The sequence below is a fragment of the Amphiura filiformis genome, chromosome 9 (assembly GCF_039555335.1).
Source record: "Amphiura filiformis chromosome 9, Afil_fr2py, whole genome shotgun sequence".
In the NCBI taxonomy this organism is placed as follows: domain Eukaryota; kingdom Metazoa; phylum Echinodermata; class Ophiuroidea; order Amphilepidida; family Amphiuridae; genus Amphiura; species Amphiura filiformis.
Window position 1 is genome coordinate 29,876,946 of NC_092636.1, and position 21,272 is coordinate 29,898,217.

The 21,272-nt window shown below is 38.3% G+C and overlaps 1 protein-coding gene and 1 long non-coding RNA gene across 2 annotated transcripts in view; one reads left to right on the plus strand and one right to left on the minus strand.

Annotated features, from left to right (window-relative positions):
- Positions 1 to 21,272, minus strand: part of LOC140160843 (exosome complex exonuclease RRP44-like) — a 136,298-nt gene that overhangs the window by 112,702 nt on the left and 2,324 nt on the right. Inside the window, exons 2-5 of the mRNA XM_072184161.1 lie at positions 19,181 to 19,243; positions 17,566 to 17,660; positions 16,300 to 16,496; positions 12,028 to 12,116 (exon numbers count right to left, since the gene is read on the minus strand). Of these exons, the coding sequence (XP_072040262.1) occupies positions 12,028 to 12,116; positions 16,300 to 16,496; positions 17,566 to 17,660; positions 19,181 to 19,243 (444 nt within the window). The remainder of the gene's footprint in view (positions 1 to 12,027; positions 12,117 to 16,299; positions 16,497 to 17,565; positions 17,661 to 19,180; positions 19,244 to 21,272) is intronic.
- On the plus strand, positions 7,010 to 10,594 carry LOC140160844 (uncharacterized). Its single transcript, XR_011860022.1, has 2 exons — positions 7,010 to 7,983; positions 9,501 to 10,594. It is a non-coding gene; the product is annotated as an uncharacterized lncRNA (long non-coding RNA).

Here is a 21,272-nt window from a genome sequence, read left to right on the forward strand (position 1 = left end):
CCATATCTTCAATATGAAAGGTCAAAATTTTCAATTGACCGTCGGCTTTTCCTCCTACATCTGAGGGTATCAAAAGTTTTAGAAATGGCCCAGAAGTGAAAGAGCTATATCAATGAAATTTGGTCAGTGCAATCACTGGTCCTTATGTACACTATGGTGCAAAAATGGTCTCATAAGTATGTTTACTTTTTTACAGGAGCTACCTGCCTATGTAGCCGCTTAACCAGCAAAATGGAGAAAATTGAGGCATGCAGCATGATTAAGTTCCATTTTAAGGGTTACAGTGCCCAGAAAATCTGTGATGAAATAAAATTCCTTTTCCAAAAGCGACAGTGACATATCACAATCACCACCGAATATAACTTTTATTTCATCATCAATTTTCTAGGCACTGCAACCCTTCAAAAGCAGGATCTTATAATAATGCTGCTTGCCTCAATTTTCTCAATCTTGCAGTTTATGCGCAGTAACTGGGGCAGCAGGTTATTGGCATCTAGTGCCACCTGTAAAAAAGTAAACATACAAATGAGACCATTTTTGGACCATAATGTACATAAGGACCAGTGATTGCACTGACAAAATTTCATTGATATAGCTCTTTCACTTCTGGGCGATTTCTAAAACTTTTGATACCCCCTCGCATACACTTTAAGAATATATCATTAGATTTATATAATTTACTCCGAGGACTGTTATATATCAAAAATTTGAAAAATATCAAATTTTTATAATTTGTCATAAAATTTGTATTATATTGTGATTTTCAAAAATGAAAATTATTTGATATCAGAAAGACATGCTTCAGATTCAGAATGCAATTGATAGGTCCGAGGTGCTCTCATGTCCCACAAAAATACTGTCGAAACGCAATAAACGCTCATTTTAGATCCCTTAAGCGAATTGAAAATACCATAGGTGGGCGCTTATTGGGGCATGGGCGCTTATTGGAACGAATACGGTAGTTACTTTTTTACATTGTTTTCATAAGGGGCTGTCATTTTCTTTGGAACTCATGGAAGGGATAATGATATGTTGGTGACTCAAGTCATTTTCTAAGTAGGTGTGTGTGGGGTAGCTGGAGAGGGGTGGGTGTGTGTTTGTGCCTTTGTTTCCATCGTCAAACAGGGACCCACCTATAATATTTTACTTACAAAGTGTGGACCCACAGCAACTGTGGACGTCTACGGTCGTAAGAGGGCAGCAGAGGGCGATACACTCCATATTAATGCATAAGGTATAATGTTCCCCAGCATAGGTGTAATACCAAGTCCACGGTTTGGCGATTAAATATCATATCTTAGCACAGAAGTCCACGTTTTCAATAGTGAAATGTCATTGCGTAGAGTAGATAATATTAAATTTACTAACTTGGTATATCTCATGAAACCTGTCTGAGCTCATTTAGCTAATCTGGTGCTGATCAAAAATGACAACTTATTATTTCAGTCATAACTTGACTCCCCCCCACTTCAGGTATGTTTTAGATTGGTACCACATGAACTCCTATGAAAGGTTCCAGTGTGGGGCTAAAGCTTCTCCTTAGTTGTAATTGACCACACATCTATAATGCTAAAGGTAATGACTGAAAGAATAAATTTTCATTTGTGATCAGCCCCAAAAAGAAGCTAAAGCTGAAGGCAGGTTGATACTGTGCAAAAAAGAAGTTAGAGGTTCTGAATTTTCATTTCTCAATACTCAAACTACCAAAAAATTTCATGAGGTATGGTGTACACCCCTTGTTGAGTGGGCATGCAATGAGCCTTGTAAAATCTCACCAGAAGCATCTTAAATGTGACCGTACAGCACAAATGAGCTGTAAATTCCCTAAATTGTATTCTGAGTTACAGTGTAAAATGTGCATGAAGGTCGTATTCATTGGTACCTCTAGCTGGCGCGACATCTATCTCATTTTTATAGTCAAACACCAATCAATAATCCTATTGTTGAAGAGGATAATAAGCATCTACATGTACCTTAGATGGCTATAGAACTTTTAATAGCTCTGGTCTTTGTTTGCTTTGGTTAAATCCTGTTGTGGGTTACCAGGCATTGTATTTTGTATAGGTATGTATAACCAACAATTAACAATGAGAGAACTTTCTTGAACCTTGTTGACTTGGGAAGATTTGAAATGACTGCCAATTATGACTGTTTGATATTTATTGCCAGCAATGTGGAAAAAGAGACACATGTAGAAACGAAAAAAGCTACCATTTTGTTGAAGGAGCAAAGTTCAACAAACCATAAACCCGCTTCTGGATATCGTTTGAAGTCAAATTGTATACCATTTTAAAGCTTATGATGTACATGTATATTTTCTAAACACAAAATAAAACAAAATTGATAGGGGGAGGGGTTTACGGCTCATTCGCCGTGTACAGTCACAAATTATTAGTTGAAGTCCCATATTTACTTTCTTTATCACACAAAATATAGACAAGACAGGTCAACTTAACGATTGTCTACTTTTCAGCGTAGTGGTAAAACTTAGCAATTCCCGTCAATTATGAGCTGATCAAACTTTAGTAGGTCTTGTTACGTGAAATTATCAAAATAAGTTGCTTGACCATTTTGGAGACCATGTTGACAGCAATAGCTTTCACCAGAATTGTTGCTAAAATTCAAACAAAATTTCATGCTAAGGGCACATGTTTTCAATGATCTTATCAAGAATTTGGGCCAAGGATTATGAGACCTACAATGTATATGCATAAGGAGCAATTATGACACAGACTTTACTTGACACAGTAATGCTGACACTTGAATGGATAGTTCAGGCATTACTCAGGGAATTTGCCTCCAAGGAGCATCTGCCAAAAAAAAATCAGTTCAGAAATTCAACATTTTACAGGCTCTGAAACTCCACACATCATTTTCTATAATATGTCCTTAAATCAAATCTGTGGCCTGAGTAATTTTTCATTTGTTATTTCTGACCCGCAGAGTTAAAAGGTTGCCCACCCCTGCATGGGGTATGGTTAGAGTATAAAGCCTAAACTTTGTGCCATTATTGTAATTTTTGTATTTTTCCCAGATACATGAGAATGGCATGTCTTTCATGTTGTACCACGATCCTGATCTTAACTTTGTCTGATCTTCTGCTACTGACCACATCACAAACCAGCCAATCAGATGTGTGTAACCCCTGTTGCCAGGGCCCTGCCGGAATACCTGGGGTGCCCGGCTCTGCCGGAATACCGGGTACTAATGGTTTGCCCGGCAGAGATGGACTAAGAGGAGACATTGGCATGAAAGGGGAAGTAGGTTCTGCCGGAGTTGGAGAAAGGGGCCCACCTGGCCCCCGAGGTCCCCAGGGAGAGCATGAGGCCCGAGGATTTCAAGGTTTGCCTGGCAAAGTTGGCCCCAGGGGCCTAGATGGTAACCCAGGAGCAGTTGGTCCAGTTGGCCCCAGTGGTTTGAAAGGTGAGAAAGGTGACAACAGCAGTAGCATCAGTGTACAGCGATCTGCTTTTAGTGTGGTCAAAACTGCCTCTCAAACAGGTGCATTAAATGAGGTCCTGACATTTGATACTGTGCTTACAAATATCAATGAAGATTTTGATGTCAGCTCCAGCAAATTTGTGTGCCAGATCCCAGGAACCTATGCATTTTTCTACACACTATGTGGTCATCGCGATGATAATATTTACATGACATTGGTCAAAAATGATGTCACCATTGTGTCAATAAATAAACATGAATATGGAACTGGTCAATTAGACCAGTTAAGCAACAGTGCTATAATTACCCTTGGTGTAGGTGATCAAGTCTGGATTAAATTTGGAACATCTGGTAGAAGAGTGTTCAGTGATGGTGACAGGTACACTAGCTTTATGGGTTACCTTCTTTATGAGAACTAGAAGCAAATTGAATTTCCTGCAGCAAATTCACTTGAACAGTAACAATTATAAATGTTTAAATTTACAGTAAGCACTGTATACTTTGGGGTCCATTTCACTAAACTTTACGAAGTCTTGAAATTGTTTGTAAATTATTACGAGTCATAAGTTCCATTTCTCTATACTTACTAATGAACAGCAATAGAGATTTATTACAGGGACCCTTCATAAAGTTATGTCTAGTATTGGGTATTCATAACTTTAGGAACGGTTACTTGAATTACTAAGGGTTAAAAGTTTAGTGAAATGGACCCAAGGGGTGAATTTGTAATCAGTCTGGCAGAAAAATTAATATCAAAACTAAAGCTGAATGTCATACGGTTGTCAACAAGCCATAAATCAGCAGAGCCATAACATCCGACTGAGGACGCAGTTGGTACTGTGAAAGAGCTCCCGGTAAGCGATCAAATTTTAAGTAGTGTTGAAATAAAAAAATTCTTCTAATTTAATTTATACCACTACATATGAATATTCAATTTTATATAAAGCTGAACTGTTGAATGTCTACAGAATGCCATAGAACCCCATACTATTGCTAGCACATTGATTTTTGTTCCTTCCACAAATCGGTGTAAGCACCAAGCAATGTGTAGCAATGATCATTTTTGCATAAATTATAGCATTGAAAAGTGAAAGATAAAATTATGCCAATAAACTGGATTCTTGACTGTCTCCCATGAATTTGTCATTTATTCCACATTATGGTATATGTTAGTGGAGATAGTCAAAATCCAAGCCAAACAGGTGCATCACTAACTTGGGGAAGGAAAAAATTCTGATGGGGGGGGGGTGGGCATTCAATTTTAGAGGTGACGGATATGTGCCTGTCAATAAACCCCCTTTTTTGGAAGTCAAATATACCTGATGAACACTTTTTTTAAAGTCATAACCAGAGACCCTCATTTTTTAAGTTTGGCTACCCTCTACTCCCTTTTTCTAGAATTTTAACATCAAAATGCCAGTAAATAATAAAGAAACTTTCAAATTCCCTATTTCAGCAAACTGTATTATATTTGGCAAATCTGAAACAAAAAATAAAATTTTGCTCTATTTTTAACCAGATGACCCTTATTTCAAAATTTTTTATCCTATGACCCCTTTTTTAAAACAACATTTTACAGTGAGGCCCTTACTTCCTGACGCCGGTACTTTATTTATATAGACACATACTTGTCACTTCTGAAGTTAAATCACCCTCCCCTGGACGGCTGTAAACTTTTAAAGTTTGTCTTTTTTTCTTTAAAAGCACTACTGTGTTGGTTGAATGGGCAATCAAAATGCACATAAATAAACCATCCTTCTTTCCATGTTCAAATATTGCGAATACAATAAATAGTTCTGCAGCTACATGTATAGGCATATTTATAACAGCCGCATTATTACTTTTTGAGGTCTTTAGTACAGAGTTGTATCCCTGAATATATAGAGCTGCAAGTATAGGATCCTGTGTCATATACTGGGGTACCCAAAAAGGTGGTTTTGTTATATTTTGATGTGCAGCTTGGACTTCAAAACAGTGTCGCTTGAGTATTCCTTCACTTAGAAGATTCAATTAGGTCTTAAATTGAGGCCAATTTATTCTATATTAGTCATGTTTTTATCCTGTTATTTTCTTATGACGTTTGGCATGAAATGTGCCAAGGGTGGTTGAGGATTAGGAGGAGGAGGACTAGGAGGAGGGATTCGTATCGTAAATTTGATCTAAAACCCCCATTAAAAATTTGAATCTAGTAAAAAATGTCTAAATGAACTCCCAGACATCTAACCCAAGTAAATAAATACAGAAGGTCATTTAAAAGACTAATACTTGCTCAGAATGATTGTAAATGTGGAAAAAAGAGGTGGGGTTAAATCCCACCTACTTTGTGATTGTTTTTGCCCGCACGCTTTCATTTTTTAACCGATTTCCATAAAAAAGGTGTCAAAATGCTCAGGAGGATGAACCACTTCAAATGAGATGTGTAGGTAAACATTGCATTTTTTACCATGTAACACAAAGGTACCCCAACTTGTGACACAGGACCATAGAGTTGCACCCTTGAATGATGCTAAATGGTTTATAATGTATGTCTTGGGCTGAAGTGGTCGGTGGCTTTCTGTAAGCGCATTATCCTACAAATCTGTGACTTTGCAATCACCTTGCCTGCTTACCTAGATTGAACCAGTTGGTTAAGTTCACAACGTGCTCATAAATATTATTGCTTAACCCGTTCACAAGATTTTCCAGGGTTCAAATAAATGAGTAAACTGACACCTGGGCCAGTTCAAGCTATGATACAATTCTCTCATGGCATTTACACCCCGCATTTGCCGAGAAAAAATGTTACATTCCATCCCTGAATAAGGAATCTTAGGCTAGCATTTAAAACTTGGGTGTCAATTGTTAATATATTAACCATTAATATATTATATGATGATAATAAAATTGCATCACTTTTTCATTATTCACTTAACATCAGACCTTGGAAAACAAACTTCCTACAAGACCTATTTTGGTGAATTTCAATTTTAATATTGTTACATACTGTCATTTAAGGTTTGTCTTACCCCTGGAATTATGGAAACTTTCGGGCCTCGTAACTGCTAAATTATTGGTCTAAAGTATATAAAAGTATACATATTTAGAATGGTAAACTTTATAAATTCATGTGTGAGAGTTAAATTTGGGCCAAAATGCTAATTTTGGCCCAAAATCCTAAAAAACAGGTTTTTTGGCACACTTCTTTTTCGTTCAATGTTACAAAAAAATTATTGGGCCAAAATCTTATTTGCTTTTAGGAATTTTTAAGAACTAGATAAAAATATCTAGAAACAGTTTTTTTATTTTTTTGAATTTTGACCAACTTCACCAAAAATATTTGAAAGTTCGGCGAAAATCAGGCTTTTTTATGATATTTTTGAATATTGGTGCAAATTTCTCAAAGTTGGTCAAAATTCAAAAAAATAAAAGAAACCAGTTCCTAGATATTTTTATCTAGTTTTTAAAAATTAATAACAAAAAAATTTGGCCCAATAATTTTTTTGTTACGTTGAAAGAAAAAGAAGTGGGCCAAAAAACCTGTTTTGGGGGATAATTTAGCAGTTATGAGGCCCAAAAGTTTCCATAATTCCAGGGTTAAGACCAACTTTAAGCCATACCCCAAGTGCATTTTGATGAATGAGAAGGGAAGACAGAGGTAAGGAAGGAAGGAAAAAAAGATCATGAAGAGCACAAGACCAAGGATTGCAAACCATGAGTGTTTACACTGCCCGGGCATCATTTTCATGTGTATGTCTGCTCGGTTGACTGCACAATCAGATTATGTGGGATGCTTGGGCTTACAGTCACTTTGTGCTGAGTGGATTTTTGATGTTTGGTGGTGTTGGGGTTAAAGATATCAGTATACTTAGTCAAAATGGTAAATGGTGCATAAAAGAAGTAAACATTTCCTGATCTAAAGTTTCTGTTTACTTGAGTTGGCAGGCACTCAAGCAATACTCCAACCATCAAAAGTTCAAACATGCACAAAGACAACTTTAAGTAGAGGTTATTTTGTACACATCTCACCTTATCTGCACACTGTTTGGTGTGACCACTTTTCAAAAAGGAAAGCACATAATGTCCAATCAGAGCTTTGCTTGCCTGATGCAGTGATTTACAGCTTCAATGGCAAAGCTTAGTTCAAATGTTAACCATGGACTCTATTACTGGGTCTCCATTGGCTAGTAAATTTTACAATACTGTTTATAATAAGACTTTTAAAAGATAGGACATTTTGCCTGTTAACTTCCAGTTTTGTAGAGAAGCTGTATGCACATCTCCAAACCGTGGACCAATATTTGGACTTCTCTTCAAAAACATCTATCCACTCTCGATCAGTGAAAGGAACTTTGAATATTTCAGCTGGTTAATTTCTAATATCATTATCAAAGTTACTTTTAACTGCGGCAACCTTCAAGTATTCTACAAATTAAAAATCTGAATGAACTGAATTTTGTGAACTTTTGGAAAAATAACATTCTTTAAACTTGTTTTCAAGAAGGGGACGCATGTACAACAGCTTGGACTGAGTGAGATTCAGGATTTAAACTTAACATCAAAGTGGTAAGTGTAGACTACTTTACGCTGTCTATTTGAAATAACACTCAGAAATAAACTGTCTAATGGTTTGGCTAATCACTGATTGATTAATTACCATTCAGGGCAGAGGAGGCTTAAAGGCATTCCTACAATGCACTATGATTGGGAAATTTGATCAATATAACCTAATTTTAAAGGCAAAGTCCCCATTGCCACACACACAAAATGGTCATTTTAAAACTGCAGCCAACGAGCTAATAGTTGAGACTTAGGACTGATATTTGATTTTCTTACAGGAAACATTCATATTGTCCCACTGCATTAATTTTATTCCTAAGTCTCGATGTTATGAATGTTAAATAATAGGATGAAAACACCAGATATTTGCACACAATTCCAATGCAAGGCATGATCAACTGTACCATATGTGTACAAAAGCCAGACATACAAGGTCAGAAACCCCATTGGGTTGTGGGAATGTCTTTAAACATCCTCTGCATTCAGGGCAAATCAATTGACACGATCATTCATACAAGGTCTGTGTATGGAAAAAATGCATGCGCTGCATATACTATGCACTACAAGATTCTGTTGCACTGATACTTTGAAGCTAATACTGCTGCTACTACTGAGTACCCTATACCATCCGACATTGGTACTACATCAGAGTACCATAGTCTGTCACTATACTGTACTACATGTATATACATGTACACCCGTAGCCGAGTACCTACATGGGTACTCTACCATGCGTCACCTATGAGTCAACTGCAGTGTACCGAGTTAGTGACTTATACATAAAGACAGATAATAGTTTGGGATACTTCGATGGCCCTTCCATGGAAGTACTTGCATAGTAGCAGCTACTGTGTATCCAATGTGTCAGCAGAGAAGTAGCAGTGAACATACTTTTCCAGATATATTGACCGGGTTGGTCACATAGTTTATTGACTTCAGAGCACGTGCCTATGGTACAACTTTGCAAACTGACCAAGTGCAAGCTGACTACATGATCAACTAGGCTTGCACGTCAAAAAGAATTACTCATTTTATAATTGATTGATTCAATTGCTTGTTGCACACAATGCAGTTATTCTGTGTTAATACCAGATTATCATCATTGTTGTTATTTTCAATGTCTGTTTTATGTTAACTTATGTGATGAACTTTTTGTTTTTCATTTTCATTCATCATGTTTTGATGTTTGTTTGTTTGGCAGGTTTTTTTGGTTGGTTGCTAATTGATTGTTTTAGTTTCAATTTTGATCTTATTAATGAACTTTAAAAAGTCTGCATCTTGTAGTTGTTTTTAAATGTATTTTCATAAGAATTTAAAGCTTTTGTTTCCCAAACTGACATGTTGTGTTAGCAATATCGGGGCTATTGAAAATATTGCAGGATATAACTGAGCTAATTTTGCTACTTCAGTTTGAAAATGTAATAGTTCTGACTTGAGAATTTAAATTCTTTTTGTTACATGTTTATTTACATGTGAGTTCGAAGGATCTAAGATCTTGTTGTTTTTTTCCTTTTCATCTCCAGTCACAGCAGCAACATGTACACATCTCTACCAGCCATCGCATCCCTGCTCCTTATTGTGTCTAGCCTCCAGCTGGGTGTCACATCACAAACCAACCAACCAGGGACATGTAATTCCTGCTGCCAAGGCCCTGCAGGCATCCCCGGTATACCCGGTAATGGAATGCCCGGCTCCCCTGGCAACAATGGCCTACCCGGAAGAGATGGATTGAAAGGAGATCGCGGTGACACAGGAAATGTTGGACCTGCCGGTGAAAGGGGCTTTCCTGGCCCCCAGGGCCCAAGCGGTGAGATGGGAGAACCCGGGCCATCTGGACCGCGAGGTTTACCGGGAAAATTTGGCCCAAGCGGAATGAGAGGAAGTCCAGGGCTTGCCGGTCAACCGGGACCAATCGGTGAGAAGGGAAGTAACGGCGAAGCACCAGAAATAAGACAATCAGCTTTTACAGTCCTAAAAACATCTTCTCAAACTCTAAGTTCAGGCCAAGTTTTAACATTTGACAGAGCCGAAACAAACATAGGCAATCATTATGATACAGCTACCAATAGGTTCACGTGTCAATACCAAGGAACCTATGTTTTTACATTTACCATTACAGGTAATGCTGCGAGTCACCGGCCACAAGTTCAACTCGTGAAAGATGGCAGACAGATTACCGTTGCGCATATTCGAGATTCTTTCAATGATTTTCAGCAATCATCAGTCACCGTTGTTCTGCAGATGGCTGCAGGCAATCAGGTTTGGTTAAGTAATGGGGCTGGCAATACACAAACAATAATGAGTGATGGACGTGGATTTTCCTCATTTTCTGGATTTCTCCTTTATGGTTAATTGAACATTACGATCAGTTTATAGATATCTAGCCCTGATAAGGTAGAATTGTCAGCTATCGTGTCATGCACAGAATCCCCTCAAATGGTCCTTAATTATACCCTATCCTGTATTACACATATTCCCTAAATTCACTGACTGGAGCATCAACTAAATTGCTCTAAATCCGCAAAAAACAAAATGTTAATTTTCACTAACTTGGCCTACTCATTGACATTATCATTGTGCTATCTGAATATACAAATAAATTATAACATTAAAGCAGTTTTGTTGATAAAACATTTCTTTTGTCAAATTTTTATCAGGAAATTTTTAGAATGCTTTGAGTTGTAGAGTAAGAATAGGGTAACACCAGCGACATATGGAGATCATGCCCTGTCCCCAGGAAGTCAGTACATTGTACAGCATTCCCTATACACACAAACAGGAGCTTGGACATGTGTGCGTATGGCACCCTGTTTGGACTCCCAAGTTTCACTAGTTTTGGTGCGCGATTTACCTTACCAGTCAATTGCTACCTGAAAAAAAAAAGGTTTGTCTCAAAGCTCACGAATGCTTTGAAAAAGAGAGCACGGTGGCCGAGCGGAACGGGCTACGACTCATAATCGGTAGGTTGCGGTTCGAGCCCCGGCGACGCCATCGTGTTGTGCCCTTGAGTAAGGCACTTTATCTCGATTACTCCTCTCCACCCAGGTGTGAAATGGGGAGCTGTTATGAATACTGTCCATTGAGCGCCGCCCTAAGGTATGAGCATGCCTTGGGCATTGTATGGCAGCTGACATATTCTAACGACGGTGGAATAAATGTAAAGCGCTTTGGTACATGTTCACATGTGAAAGGCGCTGTATAAATACCAACATTTATTTATTTTTATTTAAAACAAATGCGAAATGTGATTTTTTTTTATTCCCGACTTTTTTCATGGTATTTGGAGAAAAAAATCTGATTTTCGCAAAATTTTTCTGGAAAAACTAAAAAAAAACCACCAATTTTTGAAATAAAAAAAAATTCGGCATTTCTTTTTTTCCAAATCTCACGATTTTACAAATGCGCGCGCGAGCTTTGAGACAAACCTTTTTTTTTTGGCCTTATTGTCACAAAAATTTGTCCCGATTGTCTTCAATGTCCTGCAACTGGAATAGCCTGATAAAAAAATTGCTATTAGTTCCTTCTCTTAATTCAGCTCCTTCTGTTAATTCAGCTCAAGTATTTCACACATTGTCGTCGTCATACCCTGTCGTATCTCAAAAGGCTGCTTTGTGTAATTTTCATTACTATTGTTGTATTTCATTTTGTTATTATAATATGTAATTTAGCATACTTTCTGTCTTTTATGAATGGGATTGTAATACTGTGATAATAACAACATTTTCACAACAGATAATTTTGCACTTTAATCTCATCACAATTGAATGACATTAATAAAAAAATCACACAAGGCAGCCTTTTAAGATACGGCAGTGAGGGAGGACTGCAGGTAAATTAGGCAATTCTTGGCCAAGCTCAAACACTCGAAATACTGGCTCCGTGATAAACACACACGCATACATGGCGTGGTACAGAAAAAAGCATGCACACACCTTACATTGTGTACACGCTTAGTACACTACATGGACGCAAACAGGTACATTCAAGCTTGGCCAAGAATGACTTAATTTACCTGTAGATTCTGTATTTAAGCCGTTTTGTCAAACTTACCTTCTTATTGACATGTTCTTCTTGAGCCAACTGCGCTAGTCTATCCACCAACTCTGGTTTCCCAACAAGTGACTTGACATACTCATGTACTGAAATAAGAAATCAAGTATAACACAGCAGGATATGAGTGATCAACACTGCAAAGACAGAAAGCTACATGACAAGCTTGATGAAAAACCACATGTCTCACCTGCATTCAAGACTGCCTGTTTTTGCAGGTAAAGTGGGCAACAGAAGTTTATCGGCAGTATGAAAGTGCATATTATCCATTACGGTAAGTGAAAAAATGTCCACCTCTACTTCCACCCTACCCCTACTCCACCCAAACCCCTGACCCTCCCCTACCATGCCCAGCCTGACCCATATCCTTACCTCACCCCTACCCAACCTTTACTCTTATCGTCTCATTACCTTACCCACCCATTCCCAATATCGCCCTTAACCTAACCCACTGGCCGTAGATCAAACCCCTTTCCTCGCCATCTTACCCTACACAATTCCCCTCATCTCTACCATTACCCTATACTCTACCTGTATCCAACTCCTACCCTCCGACCATACCCAAGCCAACCCTATCCCAACCTGTATCACAACTCTACCTGCACCCTACCACACCTGCCTACACCAACCCACACCTACCCTACTCCTTCACCAGCACTCCCCTTATCCCACCCTTACCAACCCCTACAATAAACCCCTATGCTACCCATCCCACTACCCAGGCCTACCACTACCTGCACCACCCTTACTCCAGTTAACTCCACCCACCCAACCCCTTAATGCAACCCTACCCTACTGCTATCCCACCCATCCTCACTCGCTCCTAGCCAACACCCACCACACCCCTACCCTACCACACCCACCACACCTTAACCCACCCCTACCTGCACCACATCCTTTTCTAACCCCACTCCTACATGAACCCCACACAACCCCATCCTTAACCTACTCCTTAACCCACCCATGCTCACTACCCCTAGGCCAAACAAAAATAAAATGATGTTTCCGGTAACATGCTCTGAAAAAATTGGGACGGAAGGAAGGAAAAAAATTTATTTTATAAAAAATTTTATTTGCACATACTGAAATTTCGACCGAATTTAACACTTGAAGGCTAGCCAACAGAAAAACAGTATGACTCAGGGTCTCAATTGCAAAAGCTCTTCTCATACTTCACAAGTGTGCCGTACTGTCCAATATCATTTAGCTACCCTCTGTCATTCACTGTTCTTGTGAAAATAATATTTTGAAATGACCATAATCAGGGGTAGAAAAAGTAAGGAGTCCAAATGGACCCTCTTATCTTAAATCCAAAAAATTAGGGGTCCATAACCAAACTTTTGGGATCCAAAAATAGTCCAATATATTAACTTGTAACCAGTTGATGACTTGAATATGAAATCCAAGTGTAAATCAAACCAATTTTTTAAGTTTACCTGACTTGAGGATCAAATCTCGACAGAGGTTTCATGCCAATACAACATTTTACTAATTTGACCTCGGGTGACCCTGATGACCCCCAAATGACCTTACCAAAATATGGCTCTAAATGGTGACTGTATCCACCAAGTTTTATGCCCATATGACAGGTTTTACTAATTTGACCTCTGGTGACCCCAAAATGACCTTCAAAAAATTTGGCTCTAAATGTTGACAGTACTAACCAAGTTTAATGCCCATATGACAGCTTTAACTAATTTGACCTCAGATGACCTCTGTTGACCCTAAATGACCTTCAAAAAAGTTGGCTCTAAATGTTGACTGTACTAACCAAGTTTCATGCCCATATGACAGCTTTAATTAATTTGACCTCAGATGACCTCTGGTGACCCCAAAATGACCTTCAAAAATTTGGCTCTAAATGTTGACTGTATTAACTAAGTTTCATGCCCATATGACAGTTTTTACTAATTTGACCTCAGATGACCTCTGGTGACCCCAAAATGACCTTCAAAAAATTTTGCTCTAAATGTTGACAGTTCTAACCAAGTTTAATGCCCATATGACAGCTTTAACTAATTTGACCTCTGTTGACCCCAAATGACCTTCAAAAAAGTTGGCTCTAAATGTTGACTGTACTAACCAAGTTTAATGCCCATATGACAGCTTTAATTAATTTGACCTCAGATGACCTCTGTTGACCCCAAATGACCTTCAAAAAAGTTGGCTCTAAATGTTGACTGCACTAACCAAGTTTCATGTCCATATGACAGTTTTAACTTATTTGACCTCAGATGACCTCTGATGACCCCGAAATGACCTTCAAAAAATTTGGCTCTAAATGTTGACTGTATTAACTAAGTTTCATGCCCATATGACAGTTTTTACTTATTTGACCTCAGATGACCTCTGGTGACCCCAAAATGACCTTCAAAAATTTGGGTCTAAATGTTGACTGTACTAACCAAGTTTCATGCCCATATGACAGTTTTAACTAACTTGACCTCAAATGACCTCTGGTGACCCCAAATGACCTTCAAAAAATTTGGCTTTAAATGTTGACTGTACCAACCAAGTTCCATGCCCATATGTCAGTTTTTACTAATTTGACCTTTGGTGACCCCGAAATTACCCTCCACAAATTTGGCTCTAAATGTTGAATCTACACCTATCATTTCATGCCCATATGATAGTTTTTACTAATTTGACCTCAAATGACCCCTGGATGACCTTGACCCATTAGCCAATACAAACTTGTTTTGTCTCGAGTCAAGATACACCCACCAAGTTTTGGCCAAATAATAATTGCCCTTGTAAAACAAACTGGGACATCCCCATACCCCCAATTAACATGTGCTTTTATTAAAATATCTGTATCATCCAAGCATCCTCATCTCCAATGCAACGTTCACTATTTATCACTATGGAATTATATTTACATGTTGAAAAATGTAGGCCTAGGGTTGAGTTTCTTGACGGGATAATATGCAGGCATGGGCGAGCGGCATGAGAAAATAAATGTTGGTAAATCCTGAAATCTGCCAGGTTAGTTATTTTAATTTTTGTTATTTCGGTGCTAACAAAATCCACAACTTCCTCAACGTTTATAAATTGAAATATTTAGACAATGAACAGTCTTTTATTCATACTTGATAGGGGTTTATCGTTGAGTGTCTAGGACAAGGAAGATTACACAATTTTTCGGCCTACATCATTTTTAGCATTTTAACTTTTTTATTACTTGCTCTTTTTAATACGAGCTTTATGGGAATTAGTTTTACTATTACCGTTTTTATTAAATTTTGTGCGGGTTTAAGCTACTATTTGGTTGGTTTTGTGCGGATGTTTGGTGCTTTAATTTTTTCACAGACAAAATAGTTCAGTGGTTTTCAATAGTTGTAGGCCTACTTAATATTACGAGTCCTGCTGCAGGCTGTTTTCATAAAATAAAAAAAGTTGTGCATTGGCCTATATCGCGATAAATATTATCTATCAATTCAACTGTATTTCTTTTATCATTGAATGGCAGAAAGTCGGGGAAAAATAAAATATATGTGATTTCCAACAACTTCATGTCAGAATTTCGACACGGACGACTCTTGAAAAATTTTATTTTTCCAAAAGTGGCATAAAATTTTTTTTGCGGCACCAAAAAGAGGGACGGGCGGGTTACCGAAACCGAATTTTATTTTTAGTAGGCCCCACCCTAACTCCACCCCTACCAAACTCTCCCCCATACCCTTACCCCACTCCTAACTAACCCCTACCAAAAACCGTACACTACCCAACCCACTACCCTACCACACCCTACCCACCCCTACCTGCACTACCATACCCCATCCACCCTACCCCACCAACCCCTTACTGTACCCCTACCCTACTCCTATCCCACTTTAACCCTTTACCCACCAACCTCACTCACTCCTAGCCTATCCCTCGACCACATCCCTACCCTACCCCACTACACCCTAACCCATCCCAACCTGCACCATACCCTACTCTAACCCCACCCCTACATGAACCCAACCCTTTACCCCCACCCTAACTTACTCCTTACCACACCCATCTTCACCCTACCCTAACCCCATCCCTACATTAACTCCGCCCCTACCAAACCCTCCCACCATACTCTACTGAACCTCTATCCTTACTACACCTTGCACCTTAAACCCACCCCTATTCACTTTACCTCAACCCCACTACTCATCCCTACTTCACCCCTTTACATTACCCCCACCACTACCCCACCCATACACAACACATACTTTGGGGGTAGAACCTCATTTATTTTGAGATGACCATATAAGGATCAATAACACCAAATCTTAATACCTGTGTATACCAGCAGTCCTTCTTGCTGTGCTTTCTCCTTATTAGCCCTATCATTGGTTAACAGCACCACCTTTATCCCAGCTTTATCCTGTGTCACAGCTTTCAGATGACTATTATACCATTTGGCTGCTTGTCGGATCACCCTGTCATTGTAGTCATTGGCCGTCTCCCCTGGGTTCCTATCTGTAAACGTTTCTCTGTCAAATATTTTTGGTAAAATAGAAACAAAATAAAATCATATTTAGCCATTTTAGGGATGGATTTATCATAAAATGTTCAGATCATGTTCTTACATGACCTGATGGTAGGGTTGCCAAAACTGCGATTTGGTAGCACAATTGGGCGACTTTTGAAGATTTGCCCAGTGACTTTTGACGAATGGCCTGCATATTTCAAACCCTAAAATGGCCCGAATGGCACTTGAAGATTTTGGCTTATTTGAAGCACACACCACGAGGGATGTAAAGTCTGGTCATTCATTACATCTGCTCCCCTACATCTGATACATTAAAAGAGACCACACATTTGCTAATGCCACAAAATGCTTTGACATCAGGGATGCATTTCACCAACACTTACGATGCATCACAATTGTCCCATCCTCACCATTATAAAGTCTTCTGATACAACTAATAAGAAGGACTTACACTGAGCTATTCCAGCTGAAATCCATACACCCCCTGTGGGATCGAGACAAAGCCTTAATCTCCAATACATGGGGTCAAGAGTTCAAATGGAATTACCCATTTAGGTAACTCCATTTGTAATTCACACTCCCTGTGTGAGAGATTAAGGTCATTTCTTTAATAGGGGGTGTATAGATTTCAAATGGAAAAAACCCAACACATCGAGGGGGAAATTTTGAAAAGACTATTATAGTATTCAGCAAATTCCCTCAGCTGTGTTCGTCTGTTCTTTCTAATTAATACGTAAAAAGAACTAATCATGTGATGTTCCGCAGCTTGACAAGCGAATTGAGGTGACATGATTCAATTCCCCAATCAGAACACCACTTCAGTGTTTACGCCATAAACAGTGTCAAATCAGCAGAAACTATAGGGTTCCTGAGGTAGAACTCACTTCTCAGGGTGAAAATAAGCGGCAGCAACAAGCCATTAAGCTTATGTGAAACCTAAGATGGCTCCTGGTTCCTGACAACCAGCCTCAACTTTCAGCAGATACTTCATGACTTCTGGCTGCGGACTTTTTTGAACTCATGATTTCAACACCTTGAAATTGTTGAACTGAATCAGATCAGCATCTTACCTGTGATGTTCGTTTGTGAAGACATAAAACTTCTTGTCTCTATTGGTGATGATATCCTTCAGTCTCCTATAGTTTGGTAAGCTTCTGTGCTTTACCTAACAAATAAAAACATCACAAATTAATTTAATCATCCTTCACATGTGACCAACCTCAGGGTGAAGGTCATTATAATAGCGCATCAATTGCCAAACCCACAAGGCTGCACATTTTACATAAAGTCACTGATCACGATTTCCCAATAAAATGGACTATGCTAGTTGAAATCCATACACCCCCCTATGGAAGACATGACCTTAATCTCCCATACAGGGAGTTTGAATTTCAAATTGGATTACCTGAATGGGTGACTCCATTTGAAATTCACAACCCCTGTGTGGGAGATTAAGGTCATGTCTTCCATCTAGGGGGTGTATAGATTTCAACTGGAATAGCCTAATCATTCCATTTCTATACGCTGACAAAGTGATATAATAATCAGATTAACTATCATAGCATTAGATGAAAACAATTTTTGAATATACCACACTTAACTAGTACGTTCACACGGGACCTCTGCATTGAACCATATCATGCTGAATGATCACCACTGGTAAGATTATCTTTGAAAAGACCAGTATTGTATTCAATCTATGATTTCAGACATATACAGGTGATGAGTGCAACCTGCTTGTACATGTAGTACGTATACAGCACGATGTACATTCAAAAATTGATTTCACCTATTGCTATAGTAGTTAATTATTACATCGCCAGAGTATACCATTTCAGGTGGGATGTTAAAGATCAGTACACACCTTTAATCATCCTACATATTATATTACATCATCCATGCGCATAATGTGCAGAAATTGCCAAATGTCTACAGGGCAGCTATTGCTGATAGGGTTTTCTGCCTACTAAATTTGTTCGGTTGACATGTATGCAAGGTGGAAAAAATAAGACTCACAACACTGCGTATTGATATTGAATGCCATGCACGCGGTTGGGCGCAATACGCTAGTTGTGCGTTGCGTAATGCGTGACCGGTGAACGCTTAAATGTGATTTACGCGAGCGTGAGTTGGGACTTTATTGACTCGCGCAGTAACAAAAGCCAAATAATTTCCACCTAATAAAAGCTGAACAAACTTGAACTCAGGGCTTCAAGCCAGGCCTGGCAAAAATGCAGGAATAATATAGTCATTTTGAATGAAAATATAGGACAAATATAAAACAGCAGAAGTTAAATACAGGTTGACAACTTGACAAGTAACTATTGTTGAGGAGAAATGTCCCAAAGATACTTTAATTTTGGTATGATGTGTGCATCATTTTGGACTGGTATGAAGCCTATATTAACATAATATACCAGGGGGGAATAGAGGCCAGTAAAATTTACTTGCCGACCTGCTGAAAATTTACGACAACTGTACATGACGCGCACAGATATTTTCAATGTCAGATAAAATTCACTAGTGTAAGTGAAAAAATTCAACTTTCTAAATTATAGGGCATTTTGTAGCAATATAGGAAAATATAAAAAGAGTTTAAAAAATATAGGAAAATAAGAAATGTTGGGCCGCTTGAAGCTCTGACCCTCTGAATCTTTGCGACTCATTATGCTATTCTACTCTTACCTCTTGCTGGACTGTTTGCAGGATGATAACATTCTTGATTATGGAGTCTTCCAAAACATCAATCTGGAAAGAGAAAGTACCTCGTACAATTAACGTTAATTACCAACACATACTGCCCTCAAGAGTTGTTTGTCCATTTCCTGGCCTAGAAAATCTGCAACAGATTCGCGCATAGATATTTTGCCTCTCGATTAACATAATTATCTACCGTATTGTATGTAATAAATGCCCTGGGGGCATTGCATTTTTCCAAAAGGGGGGCGTTTATTGGAAGTGAATTTTCAATGAAAAAAACTTAAAACTCGGGTTCAATTTCCCGATGGTGCTCCTGTAGAAAGGAGGGATTTAGGACTATACTAATGCTATTTCCATGGCGCTGCCCACGGAAATCAAGTGGAAAATTACATTTTCTGGGTAAATACAACAAAATGACACCCGTAAGTGCATCATCTAGCAAGAATCTGGTGAAATTCTACTATAATTAGACAATGAAATGGATGAAGTTTGAGTCATAATAGGTTTTGTTCATGCAATTTAGTGATCGTCATTGCATGACTGACATGACTCATAAGCTTACTCACATGATATGACATGGAAATGTTTGCATTTTTGTCAATTTTTCACAGAAATATTGAAGGGGGGCGTTTATTAGAGGGGAGCGTTTATTACAAACAATACGGTATCTCCCACTGCTTAAGGGGGTACTACACCCCTGGCCAATTTTGTGCCTATTTTTGCATTTTCTCAAAAAGTATAGCACATTGGTGAGATATGTATTATAAGGGCAAGAACTACAACTACTGTACTGAAAATTCAGCAACTCAAAGCAAGTAGTTATTGATTTATTGATCAAATATTGGTTTTCCCTCATTTTTTTCTTTCTCCACAACTCTTGTCTGTGCTGAAATAAAATTTCCAGTGCAGTAGTTGTAGACCTTGCCCCTATAATACATATCGTACTTGTCCCCAATGCACTATAATTTTTTGAGAAAAATGCAAAAATAAGCACAAACTTGGGCAGGAGTGTAGTACCCCCTTAAAATAATAACTCTGCCCTTTATCAGTCACTTAACCATACATGAAATATTGGATGAGAAATACTGGTACGGACCGTAGTTTGATTCCAATATTTCAAGTTGCGTCTAACTCATACATTCTAGTCATAGCGAGACCAGCAACTATTCACCCATTGCACGGTTCTACCATGCAGGAAGAGCCTCAAAATGGCAATACACATGAAAGGAAGTATTACATAAATTATACGTAATGTTATATTTCTAGTTCAATTCCCATTTATGTATGCTGCCAGATTGAGGCAGAACCGTGCAATGGATGAATTGGGCGAAAAGCATCCAATTTTATCATTATTGTTGTTTTAGAGCCAATATTTTCACACATTTGGCAGATTCATTTGGTACAACTTGGTGCTTAAGGTGGTACTACACCCCTTGATAAATTTGTGACTATTTTTGCATTTTTCTCAAAAAATAATAACACACTGGTAACAAAAGTTATGTATATTAATAGGGGCAAGGAATCCAGTTACTACACTGGAATTTCAGTGACTCAAGACAAGCGGTACATTATTTATGATAAGAATATAAGATAATATATATCTTTAATGTCACCAATGCACTATAATTTTGGAGAATGCAAAAATAGGCACAAAATTGGGCAGGGGTGTAGTACCCCTTAAACTGTGTACAATTATACAATATTATGGATGCATTTTAGCTCGAGAAAATCTAGGCCACAAATTTGCTCACCCATGACAGGAGTATTGTTATTTCACTCCAGAAAAATTCAATTCTTTCTACACCTGGAGTCTTGCTATTCAATTCCAATTCAATCCACCCTACTTTACAATTAATTCAATTCAATTCCAATTAAATTTTTCAATTTCAAAATCATTTCATTTCAATTCCAATCCAATGCAGTGAAATTAACAGCTAATCAATTCCAATTCAATTCAAATTCAAATACAGTTACAGTTTGTGTTAATTGATCAAAGGCACACTGCAAAAACTGGGTCTAGAGATTGGACACTTTTTTGTCCTCGATTTGTATATAAACACATGTAAAATCTAAACAC